The sequence below is a fragment of the Rhopalosiphum padi genome, chromosome 2 (assembly GCF_020882245.1).
Source record: "Rhopalosiphum padi isolate XX-2018 chromosome 2, ASM2088224v1, whole genome shotgun sequence".
NCBI classification, from domain to species: Eukaryota; Metazoa; Arthropoda; class Insecta; order Hemiptera; family Aphididae; genus Rhopalosiphum; species Rhopalosiphum padi.
The window spans coordinates 65,915,961-65,935,012 of NC_083598.1; the positions used below are offsets into that span (position 1 = coordinate 65,915,961).

At 26.7% G+C, this 19,052-nt stretch overlaps 4 protein-coding genes across 10 annotated transcripts; 2 read left to right on the forward strand and 2 right to left on the reverse strand.

Annotated features, from left to right (window-relative positions):
• The first annotated feature begins 381 nt into the window (after positions 1–381).
• Positions 382–2,084, forward strand: LOC132919692 (uncharacterized). The gene has a single exon (XM_060981473.1). The coding sequence runs from the start codon at positions 581–583 to the stop codon at positions 1,043–1,045; it is 465 nt and encodes a 154-aa protein (XP_060837456.1). The 5' UTR covers positions 382–580; the 3' UTR covers positions 1,046–2,084.
• A 947-nt stretch (positions 2,085–3,031) lies between these two features.
• Positions 3,032–5,441, forward strand: LOC132919690 (eEF1A lysine and N-terminal methyltransferase). The gene has a single exon (XM_060981470.1). The coding sequence runs from the start codon at positions 3,234–3,236 to the stop codon at positions 5,223–5,225; it is 1,992 nt and encodes a 663-aa protein (XP_060837453.1). The 5' UTR covers positions 3,032–3,233; the 3' UTR covers positions 5,226–5,441.
• A 120-nt stretch (positions 5,442–5,561) lies between these two features.
• On the reverse strand, positions 5,562–8,589 carry LOC132919691 (beta-1,4-galactosyltransferase galt-1-like). The gene is made up of 6 exons (XM_060981472.1): positions 7,595–8,589; positions 7,390–7,521; positions 7,157–7,314; positions 6,724–7,096; positions 6,343–6,650; positions 5,562–6,277 (listed from the first exon to the last, which is right to left on the reverse strand). Exons 2-6 carry the CDS (start codon positions 7,495–7,497, stop codon positions 5,803–5,805), a joined length of 1,422 nt encoding a protein of 473 aa, XP_060837455.1. The 5' UTR covers positions 7,498–7,521; positions 7,595–8,589; the 3' UTR covers positions 5,562–5,802.
• Positions 8,590–12,009: 3,420 nt separating this feature from the next.
• On the reverse strand, positions 12,010–18,541 carry LOC132921494 (PWWP domain-containing protein 2B-like). Of its 7 annotated transcripts, none has more exons than XM_060984547.1 (5): positions 18,078–18,541; positions 16,940–18,023; positions 16,723–16,848; positions 15,603–15,715; positions 12,010–13,283 (listed from the first exon to the last, which is right to left on the reverse strand). In XM_060984547.1, exons 1-4 carry the CDS (start codon positions 18,215–18,217, stop codon positions 15,608–15,610), a joined length of 1,458 nt encoding a protein of 485 aa, XP_060840530.1. In that variant the 5' UTR covers positions 18,218–18,541; the 3' UTR covers positions 12,010–13,283; positions 15,603–15,607. The 7 variants fall into 7 exon arrangements, with proteins under 7 accessions (XP_060840530.1, XP_060840531.1, XP_060840529.1 ...); XM_060984548.1 differs by lacking the exon at positions 12,010–13,283 and adding an exon at positions 13,312–13,885; XM_060984546.1 differs by lacking the exon at positions 12,010–13,283 and having other exon boundaries at positions 15,217–15,715; positions 18,078–18,234; positions 18,363–18,541.
• Between the last annotated feature and the right edge of the window lie 511 nt (positions 18,542–19,052).

A 19,052-nucleotide genomic window follows, 5' to 3' on the forward strand; every position in this document is an offset into this window, starting at 1 on the left:
AATGTTAATTAAAAATTATTTTTTTTTTTACTATATTTTAACATCTAGAACAAATGGAAATAAAATTATATCAAATAAATCAGAAATTAATCTTGAAATTTTACTTCAAAACATCTAAAAACTTAATCCAATTTATACATGATTTAATGGTACATTAGATGATTTCCCTATCAGCTATTTTTTTAGACCATTTAGTCACTCTGTATTACAAAATACAAGATATTCCATTCTATTCGGTCGTCATTCTTGTTATTTCATTGCTACCAATATCTACAATATAATTCTTACTATCTAAAAATTTGAAATACCTATTTATGTATATTTTTCAATTTAGAATAAAATAATATGTTTTTAAATTATTTTTTCCCTTGCTTGGAATACTTTCAAAGTACTTAGTTATTTAATATAAATAATAATAAGAAAATCATGTACGCATCTAATCGTCTTTATCCTATATCTTACATGTTTAAGCATTATTTTACCTGTTGCATCGAGAGTAAAAGTGAAAGTGTGTTTATGGCATACAAATCGTAATATAAATCGTTCAATATTTGTTCGTCAGTCATTAACACACTGCACTATGAGCAATAAGTCAATTTTAATAATACTCTTAGGGTCAATATTGATCAACTTTTCCGACAGCGTTGTGAAACGATGTTTCAGTTGTCGTTCCCGTGGAGATTTAGGAAGCTGCAAGGATCGATTTAAGTACACCAACCTCACACAGATCAGCTTAGAATCCGGTATTGGAGTGGAAGCTGTGCCTTGTGCCTCGGGATGGTGTGGGAAAATAATTGAGACACGAAATTCTGATGCCAAAGAACAAGAATTCGACACTGCAACACAAAGGACGTGTTTGCAAAGAGGACCTTCAGATGGAGAAGAACGTTGCGATGATACTATGTGGGAGTATAAAAAAGTTTTTATGTGTTTTTGCCATGGTGATCTCTGTAACAATGCACCAGCATCTTCCAAAAGTTTTAACTTTTATCTTTTAACGTTAACTCTTGTACTCCCTATTATACTTGCTCAGTTGCTTATTTGATAGGTATTTTAATAAAAAAAAAAAATGGTTTCCAAAACAAACTCGTAAAATATTTTAAAAAATAATGCATGTAAATATTGCAACTTGCAAATACCCTTACTAATTTATATTTTACAAAATAAATCTTCTTTATTTTGTTGTTATTCATACTTTTAAATAAGTCTTACTTTATGTTTTAAAGTAATGTGAAAGTATATTATAAGGTAACTTATTATTTTTTAATAGGTACTCTTTAAACTTTTAATTTTAAAATCTGCATTTAAACTTTAACTCAACAAAAAGTATACCTATTAATTATTTTCAAACAGATAACAGTATATACTACCTATATATTATAATATGCTTACTGCACCATATATAATAACAAAAATCAGCCATACAATTATATTAGCTAATGACAAGAAAAAAATGAAATCTTAATTGTATTTTATTATTATTATCCAGTTTTATAAGCCCATTATAATTATTAATTAGTAATTACTAAAATATTTTATATATATCTAAACACCTAAATGAGTTCTATAAAATAATATAAAAACTATTGTTAATTTATTATACACAAATAAATAGATACTACCTACCTACTTATATGTATAATATTATAGTAATTTTTAACAAGAGCCAACTTTTATGTATATTAGTATATTTTATTTCTTTCTTTCCTCATTTAAAGTTGAATAAGGAATTACCTATTTAGTATTTTATACAATTAAACAATATTGGTTATTACTTATAACTTATTCTGACAATATTGTTTTAATAGGTGGTATATTATGTATAATTATGGTATTTTGTATTTTAAAGTATATGAAGCATGAAATGTAAATAGTAATAATCAATATTGTAATTTATTATAAGTTATTAGTATAGTAATAATGTTCCATGCCTATTGGCTCTTGGCTAATGGATAGGTAGTAGGTACACTACCATGCTGCTGTACTGTCTAGTGTTTAATTTATAATTATGTTCATATTGTCTACTATTCAGATATTCAGTTATAGTAAGAGAAAAATACATACTAAATTACTAAACACGTAAACTTTACAGATGTACTTAATAAACATATCTTATCAGTTATATAGGCACAGCGCACAGAATTATTCTGTGATATAGGTATATACTTATCTTACAATGTACCTATTAAATATCAAATAGGTCCTATTTGAATATTTGATTTAAATCAGTAAGCGATTTGTGTTAGTTTTAAATCGTGATTTCAGATATTTTCATAGATGAAATATTTAAATAGGTGTATCAGTACTTAACTAAATTATTGAGTCGAGTGTACAGTGATTGTAAACTCGTTCATTAATACATTAATACATTTTTATTTTAAGATGATGATTGAAGTGCTACGACAAAATACATCTATAATAATATGTTTAAATGCTTATTTAAGTTACAAACAAATCTGTTTGTCAATACTTACTATATGGTCATAAAAACTAAAGATATCTTTATAATAGTGGCGTATTACCACCTGGGCCTAGGCCTTGAAGCAGTTGAAGCCCTTAATGTATGTTCGAGTTGGGTAGAGGGCCACCCACATTGTCACAATACCTTTAGCATTACATTGAAAATAATTTGATTTAAAATACGAAAAAAATCCATGACATCACTCTTTTTAGAATGATTATTTAATTTTTGTGTTTAAGAGAGCCCTTTTTAATAAGAACCATATGGGGCCATCAAAGTTTATTTTAATTTGATGTCACTGCTCTTAATGCTTACATATAAGGTCAATAATTTTTAGTTATTTAGTATAAATATTTATGATTATAATTTTTCGTTCTGTCGTCTTTAACACGACAAACTTTATTTTGTCAGTTTGTCACAGTTTTTATAGTTTTTAATTAAATTTCAGAATAATTAATCGAAATCACAAAATACGAACGCGATTTGAATTAAATATGAATTATGAAACTGAAATAAATAAATATAAATTGTTTGATGCTAATGGTTGCACTGGTAATATTTGAAGTTATCTTATCTTATCATTTATTTAAGAACAATAATATTATCTTGCCGTTTATTTATGTTTCTTGATCACACCACACATCACACCATGATCTACCGATAGATTAAACATTAAGCTATTAAAGATTTATTATTACTAAAGTGTTGAATATTTTTTTATATTGATCATTAAGTAACTTTGTTTTAATCGTGACACATCTACACAACTATCATGAATTTGGTGCCTGAGAAAAACAGCGATTTCAGTACAACGGAGTATTGGGACTCTTTTTTTACAAAACGTAAAACTACTTTTGAATGGTACGGTAATTATGAAAATTTAAAACGTTTACTCACCAAATACATTAGTGCTAAAGATGTTATATTGATGTCAGGATGTGGAAATTCTGATCTTAGTTTAAACTTGTACTCTGATGGGTTCATCAATATGACTAGTGTAGATAATAGTGAAGTTGTAATTGCCAATATGAATAATAAACATAAAAACAAATACCCTGGTCTAGTTTATGAAATTGAGGATATATTGAATACCAAGTATGCTGATGAAAAGTTTAGTGCCGTTATTGACAAAGGAACACTGGATGCTTTGATGCCAGATGGTGAAGTAGAGTCTCTCACACGTGCAATGAAAATGTTTAACGAGATCAAAAGAATATTGAAATTTGGAGGGCGATATATTTGTGTCTCTCTTCTTCAGTACCATATTGCCCAGTTTATATTTTCCTATTTCAGTGAAAATGGTTGGATAATTCGTGTGTGCCAATGCACAGAAGTTGAAGACTCTCCGGATTTCAACGGTCAACCTGTATTTATGGTTGTCTGTACTAAAGTAAATAAAATACCCGGAACTAATCCAGTTCTTGAGTGGAATCCAGATGGACTTACAAATGAAAGGTTAGATTCCATAAATGATCTTTTAGAAATAGTTATCGATACCCAGAAATCTGTTTCAATGTGTTTTGATCTCACTAAATGTCAAATGGAAGACATGTCAAATAATTATCGATTTGAAATTAATTGTTCCCAAACAAAAAAACCTCGTTACACAATTATGATTGTTGAATCTCCTACACAAAAAAATCCAAATAAAATGACTTTTGCTGCATTCATTGTTCCTCATGGTCGAGAACACGAGTGGCTATTTAGCAGTGAAGAAGGACAAGATATACTACGACGAAATTGTAATGTAGATCGTTTAGCTATTATTAGTATGCACCGAGGACAGATCTATAAGAATTTAAAACAAGTACAGCAAGAACTATCGAGACTTATGTTAAAAATAGCACCACAAGGTGTCATAAAACGTAACGAAACCATATTATTTTTATCATTAGAACAACAACTTGGGGACCGAAAAATCATTATGGAAAGCAAAAGTGAACACTCAGGAAATTTTGTAATAGAGGAAGTAATTGGACAAAAAGACGAAACTTTTAGACGTTTAGTATTTCTTAACATGCCTCATATCATTCAATCAGAAATAAAATTGTTGACTGATAATGAAGAAATTAAAATCGATTATTCCCATTTCCTCAGTGATTACATACCATATTTAGGCCTTGGTGTGGGCATTATAGCAAATCAATTAAATAAAAAATCTAAAATACTTTTAATTGGTTTGGGTGGAGGTATACTTACTAATTTGTTATTAAATGCTTATAAAAATGTAAATATTGTTGCTTTAGAAATAGATCCAGTCGTTTACAAAATAGCCAAAGAAGCTTTTGGACTCATAGATGACAGTAGATTAGAAGTAAACATTTGTGATGGTCTTGAGTATCTATGCAATGCTGTCAAAAATAATGATAAATATGACGCAGTAGTATATGATGTGGATGTTAAAGATCCAACCTTGGGTTTAAGTGGACCACCAAAAGCTTTTTTGAAACAAGATATACTGAATAACATAAAAAGTTTAATTGGGGAAGAAGGTTTATTTTTATTAAACTTTGTTTGTCGTGCATCTGATGTTAAAGCTGAAATTTTAAATGTTTTGAAAACTAATTTTAAGCAACTAACATCATTAAAGATTGCTGAAGATATTAATAGAGTGCTGTTAGCAAGAAATAGTGATAAGACATTTGATACACATCTCTTGGAACAAACTGCTACATACATGAACGAATGCACCAAAAGTAACCCACTCATTGCTTGTGATGTTATTGATATTTCTGCTTTGAAGGAAAATATTGAAGATATTTAATGTTATGACATTTTATAAATGCTTTATTTTTTCATACTTAATTTACTGTTCGTACTATTTAAGTTTATATAAATAATTTCATTTAGACACATTAAGTTTATGATATATTTAATTGTTACATTTTTGAAAGTTATTATTTTTTTTTTTATATATATACATAAAATAAGAACAATAATTATTTATAAATATAAATATAATAAACAAATTTCTTAAATATCACATTTGTTTTTAATAATATTAACTTTGTTCTGATATTATATTATTTGTTATATCTTATTCTGTGAGAATTAGACAAATATTTGTTGGGTTTTAAGAAATAATTTTTTAACACAAATATTTTTATTTGTATTCACTTATATTTTTTTTTACATGTTAAGTATAGAGTATGATATATTTTTTTCTATTTAAAATATTGTTTAGAGTTAATATACTCTTGACCAATAAATTACATACATTTCACACAACATTAATATGTATTATACATATTTAAAAGGTTTAATTCACCCTGTTCAAAACAAATATATTTAATAAATTATTGGAAGCACACTTTATGAAAATGAAATGTTATCAAGAAAAATCAATTTGAGAAGTACATTGTTTCATTAGTGTTTGCTTGAGCTTCTATTAGACAATTTGAGTCCAAGTTTCCAAGAGTATTTGTTATTCTGTCAACCAAATTTTTTCTATACCTATACACTGTGCGGTCCACTGTAGAGTCAGCAGTTACACAATCATTCCCGCCATACTCACAGACCCTATAATGATGAAGTATTGCATGTTCCGGGGTAAAATAAAATGTTCCATCACTAGGATTTAAAAACTCCCAGATAAAATGATTTCCAACTTCTACTATTCGTTGTGGATCACATATATATTTTGAACGTTGTTTATGTGGATGCAATTTAGTCTTACGCCGTGTTTTACGTAATACAATAAGATTTGAATGAAATGGATTCTGATCTAATGGTAATGAGTCATCATCAGCCCATTGCATGTAGAAGAATGCATTACGGAATGAATAAGCAGCTGGAGTTTGATAAATGTTTAACCAACTAAAAATAAATAGGTAACAAAATTAATTAGTAGGCGTTAAAAAAAGTCTTAACTTTAAACATACTTGATTAATTTGATTAATGTATCATTTTGTTTAGGAACAATAATTTCATCAATGTCTAAAAATGCCACATATTTTGATTGAAACATATTTCTATACAAACAATCATTAAATGCAGCAAACATTCCTTCAGTTCTAATCTCTTCCTTGGACACCATATCTAACTGCCAAGGTAAAACAGACACCAAATTGTCTTTTATGTAACGATCCAAAACACATCCAACATTTGGCCCAACAGTGTTTTTATAAAATGTAAAGTGTCCAATTCCAAGTAAATAATTTAGTTCTACAAATTCCATAAGTTGTATGGCCTTAAATTAAAAACAAATATAATAATTATTTAGAAGATATATCTTGGATAAATTTAAATGATGAAATAATTACTCGATCATAATAATAATGCAATGGTTTAACACAAATTTCTATATCAGTCTTGAGTTGATTAGTTGGTTTGGGCATTTGAATCAGTATTTCATTAGTAATAGGATCATTAATATGGGATACAATAGATACGCTTAGTGGATAGTTTCCATCTTGTGGTAATTTGCATAATACAAATACTGCACTATACTTTAGATTCCAGTTTTCACGAATTGCTTTCACAAATGCTGAAACAGTCTTAGAACTATTTGCATACCATAATCTACACCAAACTTGATCTGGTTTTCGAGTTTTAGTGGCACCAATTATTCGTACCAATGGACCATCAGATTTTATTCTTGTATCCAAATATGCTGAATACATGAAAAATTTGTACCTATTTAATAGACACATTAAAGTCAACACATTAACATTAAATGTCAAATAAACACAATACTTTGTTGATTGGACTTTTTGCCAAACTGCGTCTCTAGGAAAAATTCCACTTCGATTTGGTAATGTACGTTCTACGTGAGGTGGATGTATTATATACTGTTGTTTTACAGGCTTGAAATGGATTGGTGGTTTAAATTTTTGACTATAATACTTGTCGACCTGAAAATGAATAAGTAAATAAATACTATTAACCATTAAATATTTACATGGTATATGATCATTTGCAAAACTCACTTTGACGTCTACGTTGTTTGGTTTTTCATCGATAATGAAAAATACTATGAACAAGGTAAGAGCACTAATGAGCAAAAGCAGCAACAAACGGACTCGAATTTTCATCATTGAATCACTTGGGTCGTTCTATAACTGTAATGTAATAAATGTATTGATGACCACCATCGTGTTCTAGGGAAGGATAATATTTTAAAAATTTAATTACGAAAGCAGTGGACACGATTCGTAGCAAACTCGGCCTCGGCCGCGGCCGAGAAGCGACTACGGTCTACGACACGCGGGTAATTCTTTGACTTGCTCCATAAGAACGAAACGAGATCGTTGACGTCGAACCGTATCCGCCTGGCGCGCGAACACCGACCAGCCGCATCCCCTGTCTCACAAACCCGCGGCAACAGCAACAACGCAGCGCTTACCGTCGACCGTCATGACGACAGTCGTAAACGGAGAAGCGCCGAGAGTAAACAATGTTTTCGTCGTGATTGCCATCGCTAATGTTGATGTGCGTTCACATTTTTCTTCAGATGAATATAAATACTAAATCATTCATTTGCGGTAGACGTAAATAAAAAAAACCGCTGTTGTTAGTATTATATATTTAAATACAATTATTTAATATTTTATTATTTATCTCGCGGGACAATGACGACAATAAACTCGAACACTACGCTACTACGAAATACTATTCGTTGTGATGATCTTAAAAAAAAGATTATTGGATATGCGATTGATGACGAGCGATGATATATTTATATTACAATTTACATTTTACATTATCTACAACACATTATTATGGTTCCGCGAAGTCTGTAGCGCTTTACTTAATTATTATTATGTGATTGGTGCGTACTGCGTGTATCGGGGTCGTGCGAAATGATTTGATTCGCGTCTGCGCGAACAGACGGTGCGCATGCCCTGCAAATATTCCCGGCCGGCAGAGCAAGCGCAACCCTTATATAAAAATACATTAATACCCCACACTAGTCTACACAAGTCCGAACATTGAATAAACACAGGGACGGGGTTCGCTCATCTCGATCGAATCTGCACCGCGAGTCGGTTGACGGGGACATTTGGGCATCTTATTACTATATTTGAACTTTGAAGTCGATGGCTTTGAGTACAAAATTCGTATGTTTTATTGCTTTATCCGCCTGTCTTACCAGGATTTATTTATTATTCAATTATTGTTAGTATTTACCTATATAAAAAAATAATATTATTATTACATATTACGTCCAACATACGTCGGTATATCGCATATTGTTACTTATTATCAGGGCTCGGGACTATTTTTTGTAATATTTAATTATATTATTTTTAGCAGTTACAAATTATGTCGTTCTATAGTATCTACTTTTTATCATATAAAAAAAAAGGGGTTTTTTTTTTATTAAATATTTTTGCTCAAATTTAAGTTTTTAAAAATATGCTTTTTGAGTGGTTATAATGATGTTTTTAAGCGTTTATTTAATGATTTTATTTACCTACTTAATAATAAATAAAAAAAATTGTAAAATAAAAATTTAGTGAAATCCTTGTTTCGAATTACATGGTTTTTTTCAAAATTACGCGTGATATAATCTTAAATCTGGAGCTGCGTTCAGTTTATTTTTGATGAAGATGTATCTACCTACAAAGAAAACTTCTAATTTCTGTACACATATAGTACCTATATTCTATAATCTACACTCATCGACCCATTATTTATACTTCATTTCCATAAGATCTGTTGATGATTAAGTTTTTATTTATGTGATTCGAGTTTTCATTCTTATATTTCCGAAACAATTCGTTTTAAATAATACAAATTCAACATTTTCCAGCAATAACCCATTTTTTTTTCGTGTACGTGTATCTCTTGAGATAATCCCGAATACCCCTAACTCTAAGGGTACATGTATCCTAGTTTGGGAACCGCTGGTGTAGCAGTTCGAACATCAGTGGTCGTGTTTGCAGGGCAGATACTGTCGAACTACTTTATGCTGATGAACAAAAATGTAATGGATGGATTAAATTTGAATTAAATCGCTGCAGTGGCGTATTCATGGGGGAGAGATGATGGCCATGGGGATAGATTAGATCCTCCCCCATAGCCTTTTTTTATTTTTAATGTTTAATGCGTCTTTTTGACTACTTGTACTCGATATATATAATATAATATAATATATTATTATATATAATACTATTTGATTATACAATTATCCATATTATATTATAACCACGGATATAATCCACCACGTCCTTATACCTTGGCTCTTCTATCTTATTTTATAAATTATAGAATTTATGATAACTAAATTTTTATGTAAAATTTAATTGCGTATAGAATTATGTTTAAAAAAAAATAAAAGACTTGTTAGGGTGTGTGGGGAGCTAATCCTCCTCCCCTAACTACGCCATTGGTTGAATGATATATTATTGTATACGAAAAATGATTCCTGGTATTATAATGGTCAATTTAACCTTTTCAATGAATAGATTTATAATTTTTTTATCAACATTTAGAGAAAAAAATCTAAAAACAAATTTTTGTTTTCTATAAATAGACTTAAAAGAGTTAAATACTGGTCATGCGTAAAAACTCCTGATTTTTTTGTTCACACTTATAGAAAATTATTTGGAAAATAAAAAAGTATTTTTATTGCCTCAAAAAGAGATGTCAGATAAAAAAATATACATTGTAAAATCAATATATTCATCGCTCTACTCAAAGTAAAAAATAGTTAGCATTTGTTTAGAAAATTACATCGCCTAGTTAATTTTGTCTATCAGCTAGTTTACCCATCAACGAGGAGCGGGTTATACGATGTATTATGTATATATAATTTATTATATGTATATACACAATAACAGTTGTTTTTTGTCTGCGGTGAATGAATTTAAATTAAAGTAAGATATATTGATGGATGAAGCTAGACTTACTTTAGTAAGTTTTAACGAAATAAAACTTACCTACTAAATACGAGCATATCCAATATATAATATATATATATATATATTTAATTGTATTTATAAAATAAATAGTTGGTACTTGGTATTAAATACTACAGACTATACAATTAACATGTTGTATGTTATACATGATATATAACAAGTTACGGGTATAATACATTATGATTTTCAACTTCAACATTCAACGCATATGAAAAAGGCTGCAGTAATGTAAAAACGACACTTTGAAAATGTGGGTATTTTTCATATGTATTAAAAAAAAAAAAATTAAAATAAATGAAATTTTTATAATTTTCATACCACATAATATAAACTGTAACTTGAAAAATAGCACTAAAAACCTATTTTACTTCAAATATGCAAAAAATAGCATTATAAAATTTCATATTTGGAGTCTCTGGTGCATTGTGCATAAGCCATAAGACAAATTTACAGCCCACTCTGCTATTTTTATCTGTATCCTATAACAATTAGCAAATGCTATAAAATCCAAGCCCTGATAATTAGGAACAACAAATTATATAAAAATATAATGTAGGTAATGAAAGTTAAGTTTTCAATTAAAATGAATATTATGTAAGAATGTTTTAAAATATTTATCTACGGGACTGATTATCTATTTAGACATGACGGGCACCATAAGAAATTAAAAATTAATGTTTTTTTGTCAGTAAGTTGTGGGATGATTATAAAAATATATTGCAAAATTGTGGTAATACAACTTAGAATTTTTACTCAAATTATCAAAAGTACTAAAATGTGCAAAATCTTGCATTCTTAAAATGAAGAATTGAAAGAAATTTCACTTACTGTTAAAATTCAAAGCATAGACTATGTAATTTATTTTCTAGGTTGGAACCTCATCATCACTGAAGTTCAACTATTTATTAGCAATTAGCATATCTATTTTTAAAATAAATAGCATTGTATTGTTTTTAACATAAAAAGGCAAAAAGTAGGTGTTGTGAGTACCTCGTCTTCAAGTAAGTATAATGTTTATTTTGTTAAATTTGAATTTAATAATAAATACAAACAATTCTGAGTGAATTAAGATGGTCTATCAGCCTAAATTACTAAATACTAAGACTAATTATATTTAAGATACAATTATATTGTTCTTTACGTAATTTATTTTACTACTAATAATATAGTCAAAACATAGAACTTGAGAAAAATATTATTATGTATATAAAATATAATAATTTACATTAAAAATTGTAAGTATCTAACAATACAATTTCTAAATTAGACTAAAATTACTTAAATTGGAAAAAAGCTGAATGTATGGTAAAAATCTATACATTTCATAGTCATGATGGATCATAAAATTGCTTACGCTTAAAAATCAAGACGTTAGTCATACAACTCAACATTTATTTAAACTAACTGCAATAATAATTATTCCCTGCTAAAACAAAACAACCTAACCAGTTGGGAATTGCTTGTATTTGTATCTTTAATATTATTACTAAAATGTTTAGTTGCAATTTTAAAATAATTCTAATACATGATAATATTAAATTATACACAAACTGGCTAACATAACTTAATACTTTAATTTTCAATTTATCAACATAGATAATTATCACTTTTACAATCTTAGTTTTAAGATTCTAAGACTTTAAGAATCAATAGGACAAAATTAAAAATGTACAAAATCTGATATTGTTTTAAATAAATTTATTTTGCTGAATAACAAAAATAATGTAACAAGACATTATACATTATAATAGCATACTGACTAAGAAATTAATAGACTTTTCATTAATAGAACACTTATTAACATAATTTTTAAATTTTAGTTTTATAATTCAATGTCAAACTTAAATAAAATAACACATCAAAGTTCAAATATATCAATCAAAGCCAAAATTAAAATCATTGTACCAATAGTATAAAAAAAAAAAATTGAAGTTTTTCACTATCTATTGAAGAACACAATTTAGTTAAAATTGTTTATTCTTCATTATTAATAATAAAATACATAATAATTAGTTATTTTATTTATGAGAATATACAAGATTGAACAAATGTTTTTTGAGCAAAAATAAAATATGAGTGGTTCTTAGTTAGTTTTTGAAATATATTATAGTGTTTTATACATTTAAGTACCTTTACTATTATTTAGGTAAGTAATAACAGTTTTAGAAGATATTTATACTTTATAATATTTACCAATTACTTTAAGAAATTATAAGATATAAAATAAGATTATATATTTTTAATAAGTAATAGTATTTCTTTTGGTCTGATAACTGTTAAAATTTGTATAAAAAAACATAAATTAAACTAAATGTTCATGCTATTCTTATGAATTTTAAAATTATTTATATATTTATACATTGCATTTATGAGAATAATGGTGTAAAAATTACACAACAATCAATTGTATTATACAATAGTAAATATAACTAAAAGAAATATATATTTAAAAAAAATGTTATTACGTAATTATCTTTCTTTTATAAAATATTAAACACTATAATAATTTCTTTGGTTTCTAAAATCAATTTTTCCATAGCAAACAATATCAACATAAAACAAATAAGCTGTATAAAAAACATAATATTTAGTATAAAAATAAGTTATGTTTCTTTCACACTTTAATTAATTATCTATAAAAAAATAATTACCCAGAGGTAAATTATTATATCATTACAGTATGACAAGAATTAAGCATGTAAATTAAATAATTCATTGAATGGCTAAATAATAATAATAATAATAATAATAAATATAATGAAAAATAAAATAATAAATTATAATATAATAACAAATAAAATAAATATATAGTTATATGACAAATAAAAATTTGTACACATTAAAAAACATTCACCAAAATTATAATGGGAATAATTTGAAGTGTGCAAATGGTAACTGAGATGACAACTTTGATTTTTTAGTATTGTTCACTCTTTGGTATATGTAATATGAAATATCTGTACATTTAATTTATAAAATTCATCATTGTAACAATTTTATAACATTTTTGATTTAATGTCTAGTAAAAATGTATTATAATAAAATAATAAAATACATAAAATAATTATTAATAATTTTGAGATATGTATATCTCAAACATACAGAAATTTTAAGTATTATGAAATTGTATCTTTTTTCCCAAAATACTATTAATTTTAAAAAATACAAACATTAAGATATATTTCTTATATATTATACAATTATGTTGCTTAGTTTTATTATCAAATAAATAATCTATACAATATTATGTATATACCAATAAATTATGATAAATAAGAAATAATTTTATATTCATACCTAAAACATAGAATTTTACAGTTTTATTTAGATTTTATGTAATATTGAACTAACGATTAATGAACAAATAACAACAATTTTAGATAAATGACACATGTTATTTTAAATATATTGTATATTCTGTTCAACGAGAGACGCCGCAGACAGACCAAAATCAGTTTTTCTGCGCATTCCCAAGTGACACCCAGCCATAGGCAAACCAGTTTTGATAGTAGAGTAACGCGGGAGGGAGGGGGTTGCGCCGAATCGGTACATTCTCTCGCTGGACAGAATATAGTTTGAATGATTTATGCAATATTTGTAGTTAATTGATAACATAAAGAATTTTCCAATTTAAATTATAATTCTTCATATGAATGATAAATATTTTAAAAAAAATTCGGCACTGTTTACTTTATATTATCACTTTTAATGAGTATATATATTTTTTTAAATGTTTTATTGTAAATAAATTATAAAAAAACTAGGTAAAGGCTGATAATACATATGCGTATTTGTTATGCATATTTTATAAATATCTATTATTAAAAATATATTATTTTATACTTCTTAGATTTATGTTTATTATTATTTATACATAAATTCAATGATTTGTTGAAAGTTAAATTATAAATAGAGTTTTTAACTAAGGCATATATCTTATAATCAGAAATAGTTATATTTATAAATAACTTTTAGTTTAAAATGTGGAAACTGGTAAAATGTTTAGTTTTGAATAAAGTGTTGTTTGAAATAATAGACCTTATTAATATTGTAGGTAATTAAATTGCATTATAAGCAGCCTTTACCTGATTTTTTATTACTCAAGCACAATAATCATAGTGTTTTTAATTTATATTTTATAAATTAATATTAACTCACACAGCTAGATAATCACTTCATTGATAGATATATGAGCTGTAGGTTGAATTCATCTTTAGAACTCAAGAAAATATATAATAAACTAATTTAATTAAATATTTAAAAATATACAAATATTTTTAAATAAAAATTGTAAGCAACTATTAATCAATTATTAAATAAAATAACAAAAAATGTTAAAATGTGTACAAATATTTATAAATTAAAAATTGAATTGTATTTCATGGGACTTTATATATTCAATAATATCATTTAATGTTTATATTCTATAAAAATTGTAAATATAATAATATAATACATATTTATAATTATATTGTCCCTAATAAAAATGTATTTTTGTCTTTTCATTTGTCTTTTGTAAGACGTCACCATTTCTATGGATTAATATAAACTAACAGCTTTAAGTTCTGGGGTAAACAATACAAATTAATTTCTTATGTGAGACTGAGTTATAAATAAAATTTTTTTTCCTTCATAATTTTGATTTTAATTAAAATAAAATTTTTGTAAGACATAATATTAATTAATACATTTGCTGTGTATCATATTTGAGTATAGTTTTCGTGATGCTGAAAAAGTTGTAGTTTAAAAAAAATTGAAAAATAGCATATGTAAATGATGTTAAATAATACCATCAGGCGTCACCTGCAGTGAATGTGTTAATTAGCATACAGAATATTTATAAATACAAGCAATTATTGGTCCTCTACAATCAATAATATTTACTCATGATTAAAGTAATAACAACATTGCAAATATATTTAATAACCAAAAACTATTTTATAATAAAAATATTTTAAGGAATTATTAAAAATGTCAAATTATAACTAAATTAAAAATTGATAAAATTTTCTGAATAAATTCAAATAGATATATCCAATAAGGAACTTTACAATGTATAAAACAATATTTATCGTTTAAGTCTTTCATAATATTATCTAACATGAGATATAAGCAATGTTTCCTAAGAGCTCTTTTTTTGTGATGCAAAACATGTACAAAAATTTGACTAGTTAAAAATAAAATGAAGTATTAAGACAAAAATAATTTGAATTAGCAATTTAAGGATAAATAACATTTGATATGATAGTAAAACAATATAATAATTATCAACTCACAGTTATCAACTGATATCTTGGTTAGTTGTATTTTGTTGTTGTTTTGCTACAGCCATTGCTTGTTTGATAGCTTCTTTATAACTACTTGTTTTCTTGTGTTTGTTAAATCGAGACTATAAAAAAATTAATGATTATTCAACAGTAATGAAATTACATCAGTATTTTCAAAGAATACTATTTTCTAAAATAATTTGTTTAGAACATACAATAATAGACACCCTTAAACTACCTAGTTTTTCTATAGTAACATATTTGTAACAATAAACAGGATATATAAATTTTCCCAGAGCATGTTTTATATTGTAATAACTTATAAAAAAATATTGTACCTAATACTAGGACATTTAATAGATGACAATTTAAGAACAATCTTTAAAGTATAGAGCAGAGATTTTTTTGTAAGTCAATACTACTAAAAAGAAAATTATAAACACACCACTGCTATCATTTTATTAGATAGTTTCTAATTTTGATAAATGGTTTCTACTATGATTGAATAGTTGCACATATTGTTGCAAAATAAAATCAATGGTGAATTCAAATTTGAGCCATGTTATCAGTCTCTTCCTCTATTTACTTATTTAAATACTATTTGGACATTTTAACATTAATTATTTGTCTACCAAATTTTTTTTATAATACCTATACTCTATTCAGAATGAGATCAGACTTTGGTGCCCAACTTGCGCACATGGGCAAAGCCATCTATACTACATAGTAGGTGTACAGATAGTTGACCAGTGACGGATCTAGGGGGGGGGGGGCAATCGTCCCCCCCATGTTCTCTAAAAAAAAATTGTTTGAAGTCCCTGATTTTAGTTTTGGCGTAATTATACTTTAAGGGTAACAAAATTATAATGATATATTTTTTTTATTCTGCACGAGACTGTGGAATGTAACATATGTATATAGCTAAATAAATACTTTATCAAAATTAATGTGTGGCCTTTAAAAATCGGCCCCCCCCTGTTATCTTGGTCTGGATCTGCCTCTGTAGTTGACTCAGTGAGGTTGACAAATGAGTATTGTCTAACTGCCGCCAGATAAAAATTGGTCGCCGCCAAAGTCTAATCTTATTCTGAATAGAGTATATATCTTATTTTTATTATTTTTTACATACCTTGTAAAAATCTAAAAATGGATTAACCTGATCACATTTAAGAAAAGATGTAGTAGACGAACCAAACCAAGTGACATTAACAAATGACCCATTTTCTTCACCATTACTTGTAGTAAAATTTGATACCTTAATAGTCAATATCAACAATTTTTATTTAAGACATAATACTCTTATACCAATTTGCTTATAAAATGATCATTTTATTGATTATACATACCTTTGCTGGCCACCAAGGAAATCCTTTTACTTTTCCCCAAACAACATCACCTTCGTGTAGAATTTTACCCGATTTCAGTACAAAAAAGGAATTAGAGTCTGACGTTTCTGTTTGAGGAATTACAAGTTCGGGAGAACTATTTGATTCAATATCATCATCAGAGAGTTCACCATTTATATTATTAATTGATTCGGAACAATTAGTCACTTTTCTCGTACAATATTCTTCTTTAGAATTAAAATGATTTAAATTTATTGAGAAATTATTAATTTCTAAATTATCCACTTGTTCTTTATGCCTTTTCTTATGTTTTTTTCTTTTTTCTCCATCTTGTCTTCTACGTTTCGCTCTTTTACGTAAGAGTTTATCTGGTTCACTATCTCCATCAGCTTGACGAGATGGTATTTCCATAACAGTACCTTCACCTTGAGATCCAAATGTTATTTTTATGATTGGTGTTTTTTTAGTTTCTTCAAATGCAGTTTCATCCCATAGATCTTCCATTGATCCAATGCTAGGTTTTTTTCTTAACACCATTTTTTCTTCAATATCACAGTCATCTTCACAGTCTTTTTTGTTACCTACCCATTTATCTAGCTCAGTGAATGTTGAATAATTATTAAGTGCTTCAGTTATTTCTCTTGATTTAATTTTTACAAGTTTAGGTATCAGGGTACGGCATATTGATTTAACCTGAGATACAGTCGATACAGAATCTGATGGTTTTATAGGAAAATCTGGAACAGGTCCATGACTTCTTAATAATCTCTTTTCTCCATTATTTTCAGGAATTGTATTATTTTCATTTTTAACAAGATCTTTGGAGGTTTCAGCATTTTCTGAATTTTCAGAACAAGTTGATTTACATTTTGAACATAGAACTTGACGAGGTCTTAGACGAACAGTCATGGGTTTTCTCACTTTTTTGGTTTTATTGGGAATTTTTTTTAATGTGTTTGGGGTGTTTTGAAAATAGGTAAAACGTTGACTTACAGAATATAAAATGTCATTATCGGATTCAGTCTTTAGATTTCTGGGCGATAGTGGAGGTTTTATGATAGGAACACTTCCACATGGAAAACGTCTAAAAGTTTATACAAATATATTTATAGTTCTAATTTTTAAATATAAATCTTACCTTTTGACATTGTTCAACAGTATGCCTTGGTAAACAGACCCATTTATGGCAGTGTATGACACTACAATCATATCCGGTGTAACACTTTCGACCACCACCTGTATGACAGCATTCTCGAGGACCCCAATATTTGTATCCATCTGTAGTTAGCATTTGACTACTAGGAGAAATATACAATTTTACTTAGAAAAACATTTAGTTTTTTTTATTATATACCTATATAATTTTTTAAATAAAATTGCTCAAATTCATTTAACATGTGTACTTATGAAAAATAAAACTCACAAATACTGTAACTGTATACATATACAGTAAATAATTAAATATTCTTATATTGCTATTTAAGTATTTAACCTAATACTTATGTTATTATATAGATAATTAATAAGTATGAAAAAATATTCTTATTAAAATTTTTAGTAAAAACTAAAAGGCTGAACGCTGAAAGGCAAAAGTGGTACAGGAGACGTCGTGGGGTGGAGCTTTGATAAGGATTATGATTACATGACACCAAAGAGATTTTACAAATAAACTAGTTATCAAAATGATTAATAAATTATAGCTTTTCATTTTTCATTACAAAATACTAAAAATTGAAAACAAATTAATAATTATTAACTAATAACTATAATTATTAATTACAAACTTATCTTTATTCACTATAACTATTTCATAAAATTATTTGAATGATGCATTTTTTCTGTCATTCATAAATTATATTTGGTACATCAAATAATTATTTTATATTGGTACGAACTACGAGGTATTTACTTATAATATCGCATTGTCTAGAATATTTTATCCAATAAACTGTACCTATATCATAAAAATGTTTAAAATACATATCTAATAATATTTTAATTAAGCATATTTGCATATTATTATGTGCAAATTTATTAGTTAATAAATATAGGAAAAACTAAAAAGTAAATCATTGTATAATAGAAGTTAATATAATTTATAAAAATTATTTAT

Bases quoted from the DNA above. Each gene is read 5' to 3' on its own strand.
- LOC132919690 (XM_060981470.1), top strand. From the start codon at position 3,234: ATGAATTTGGTGCCTGAGAAAAACAGCGATTTCAGTACAACGGAGTAT.
- LOC132921494 (XM_060984547.1), bottom strand. From the start codon at position 18,217: ATGGATACAAATATTGGGGTCCTCGAGAATGCTGTCATACAGGTGGTG. The intron at 18,024-18,077 runs GTAAGATTTATA...ATAAACTTTTAG, and splicing joins CTGTTGAACAATGTCAAAAG to ACGTTTTCCATGTGGAAGTG. The intron at 15,716-16,722 runs GTATGTAAAAAA...ATTTTTTTATAG, and splicing joins CATTTTTAGATTTTTACAAG to TCTCGATTTAACAAACACAA.
- LOC132919691 (XM_060981472.1), bottom strand. From the start codon at position 7,497: ATGATGAAAATTCGAGTCCGTTTGTTGCTGCTTTTGCTCATTAGTGCT. The intron at 7,315-7,389 runs GTGAGTTTTGCA...ATTCATTTTCAG, and splicing joins CAAACAACGTAGACGTCAAA to GTCGACAAGTATTATAGTCA. The intron at 6,651-6,723 runs GTAATTATTTCA...TTTTAATTTAAG, and splicing joins TGCATTATTATTATGATCGA to GCCATACAACTTATGGAATT.
- LOC132919692 (XM_060981473.1), top strand. From the start codon at position 581: ATGAGCAATAAGTCAATTTTAATAATACTCTTAGGGTCAATATTGATC.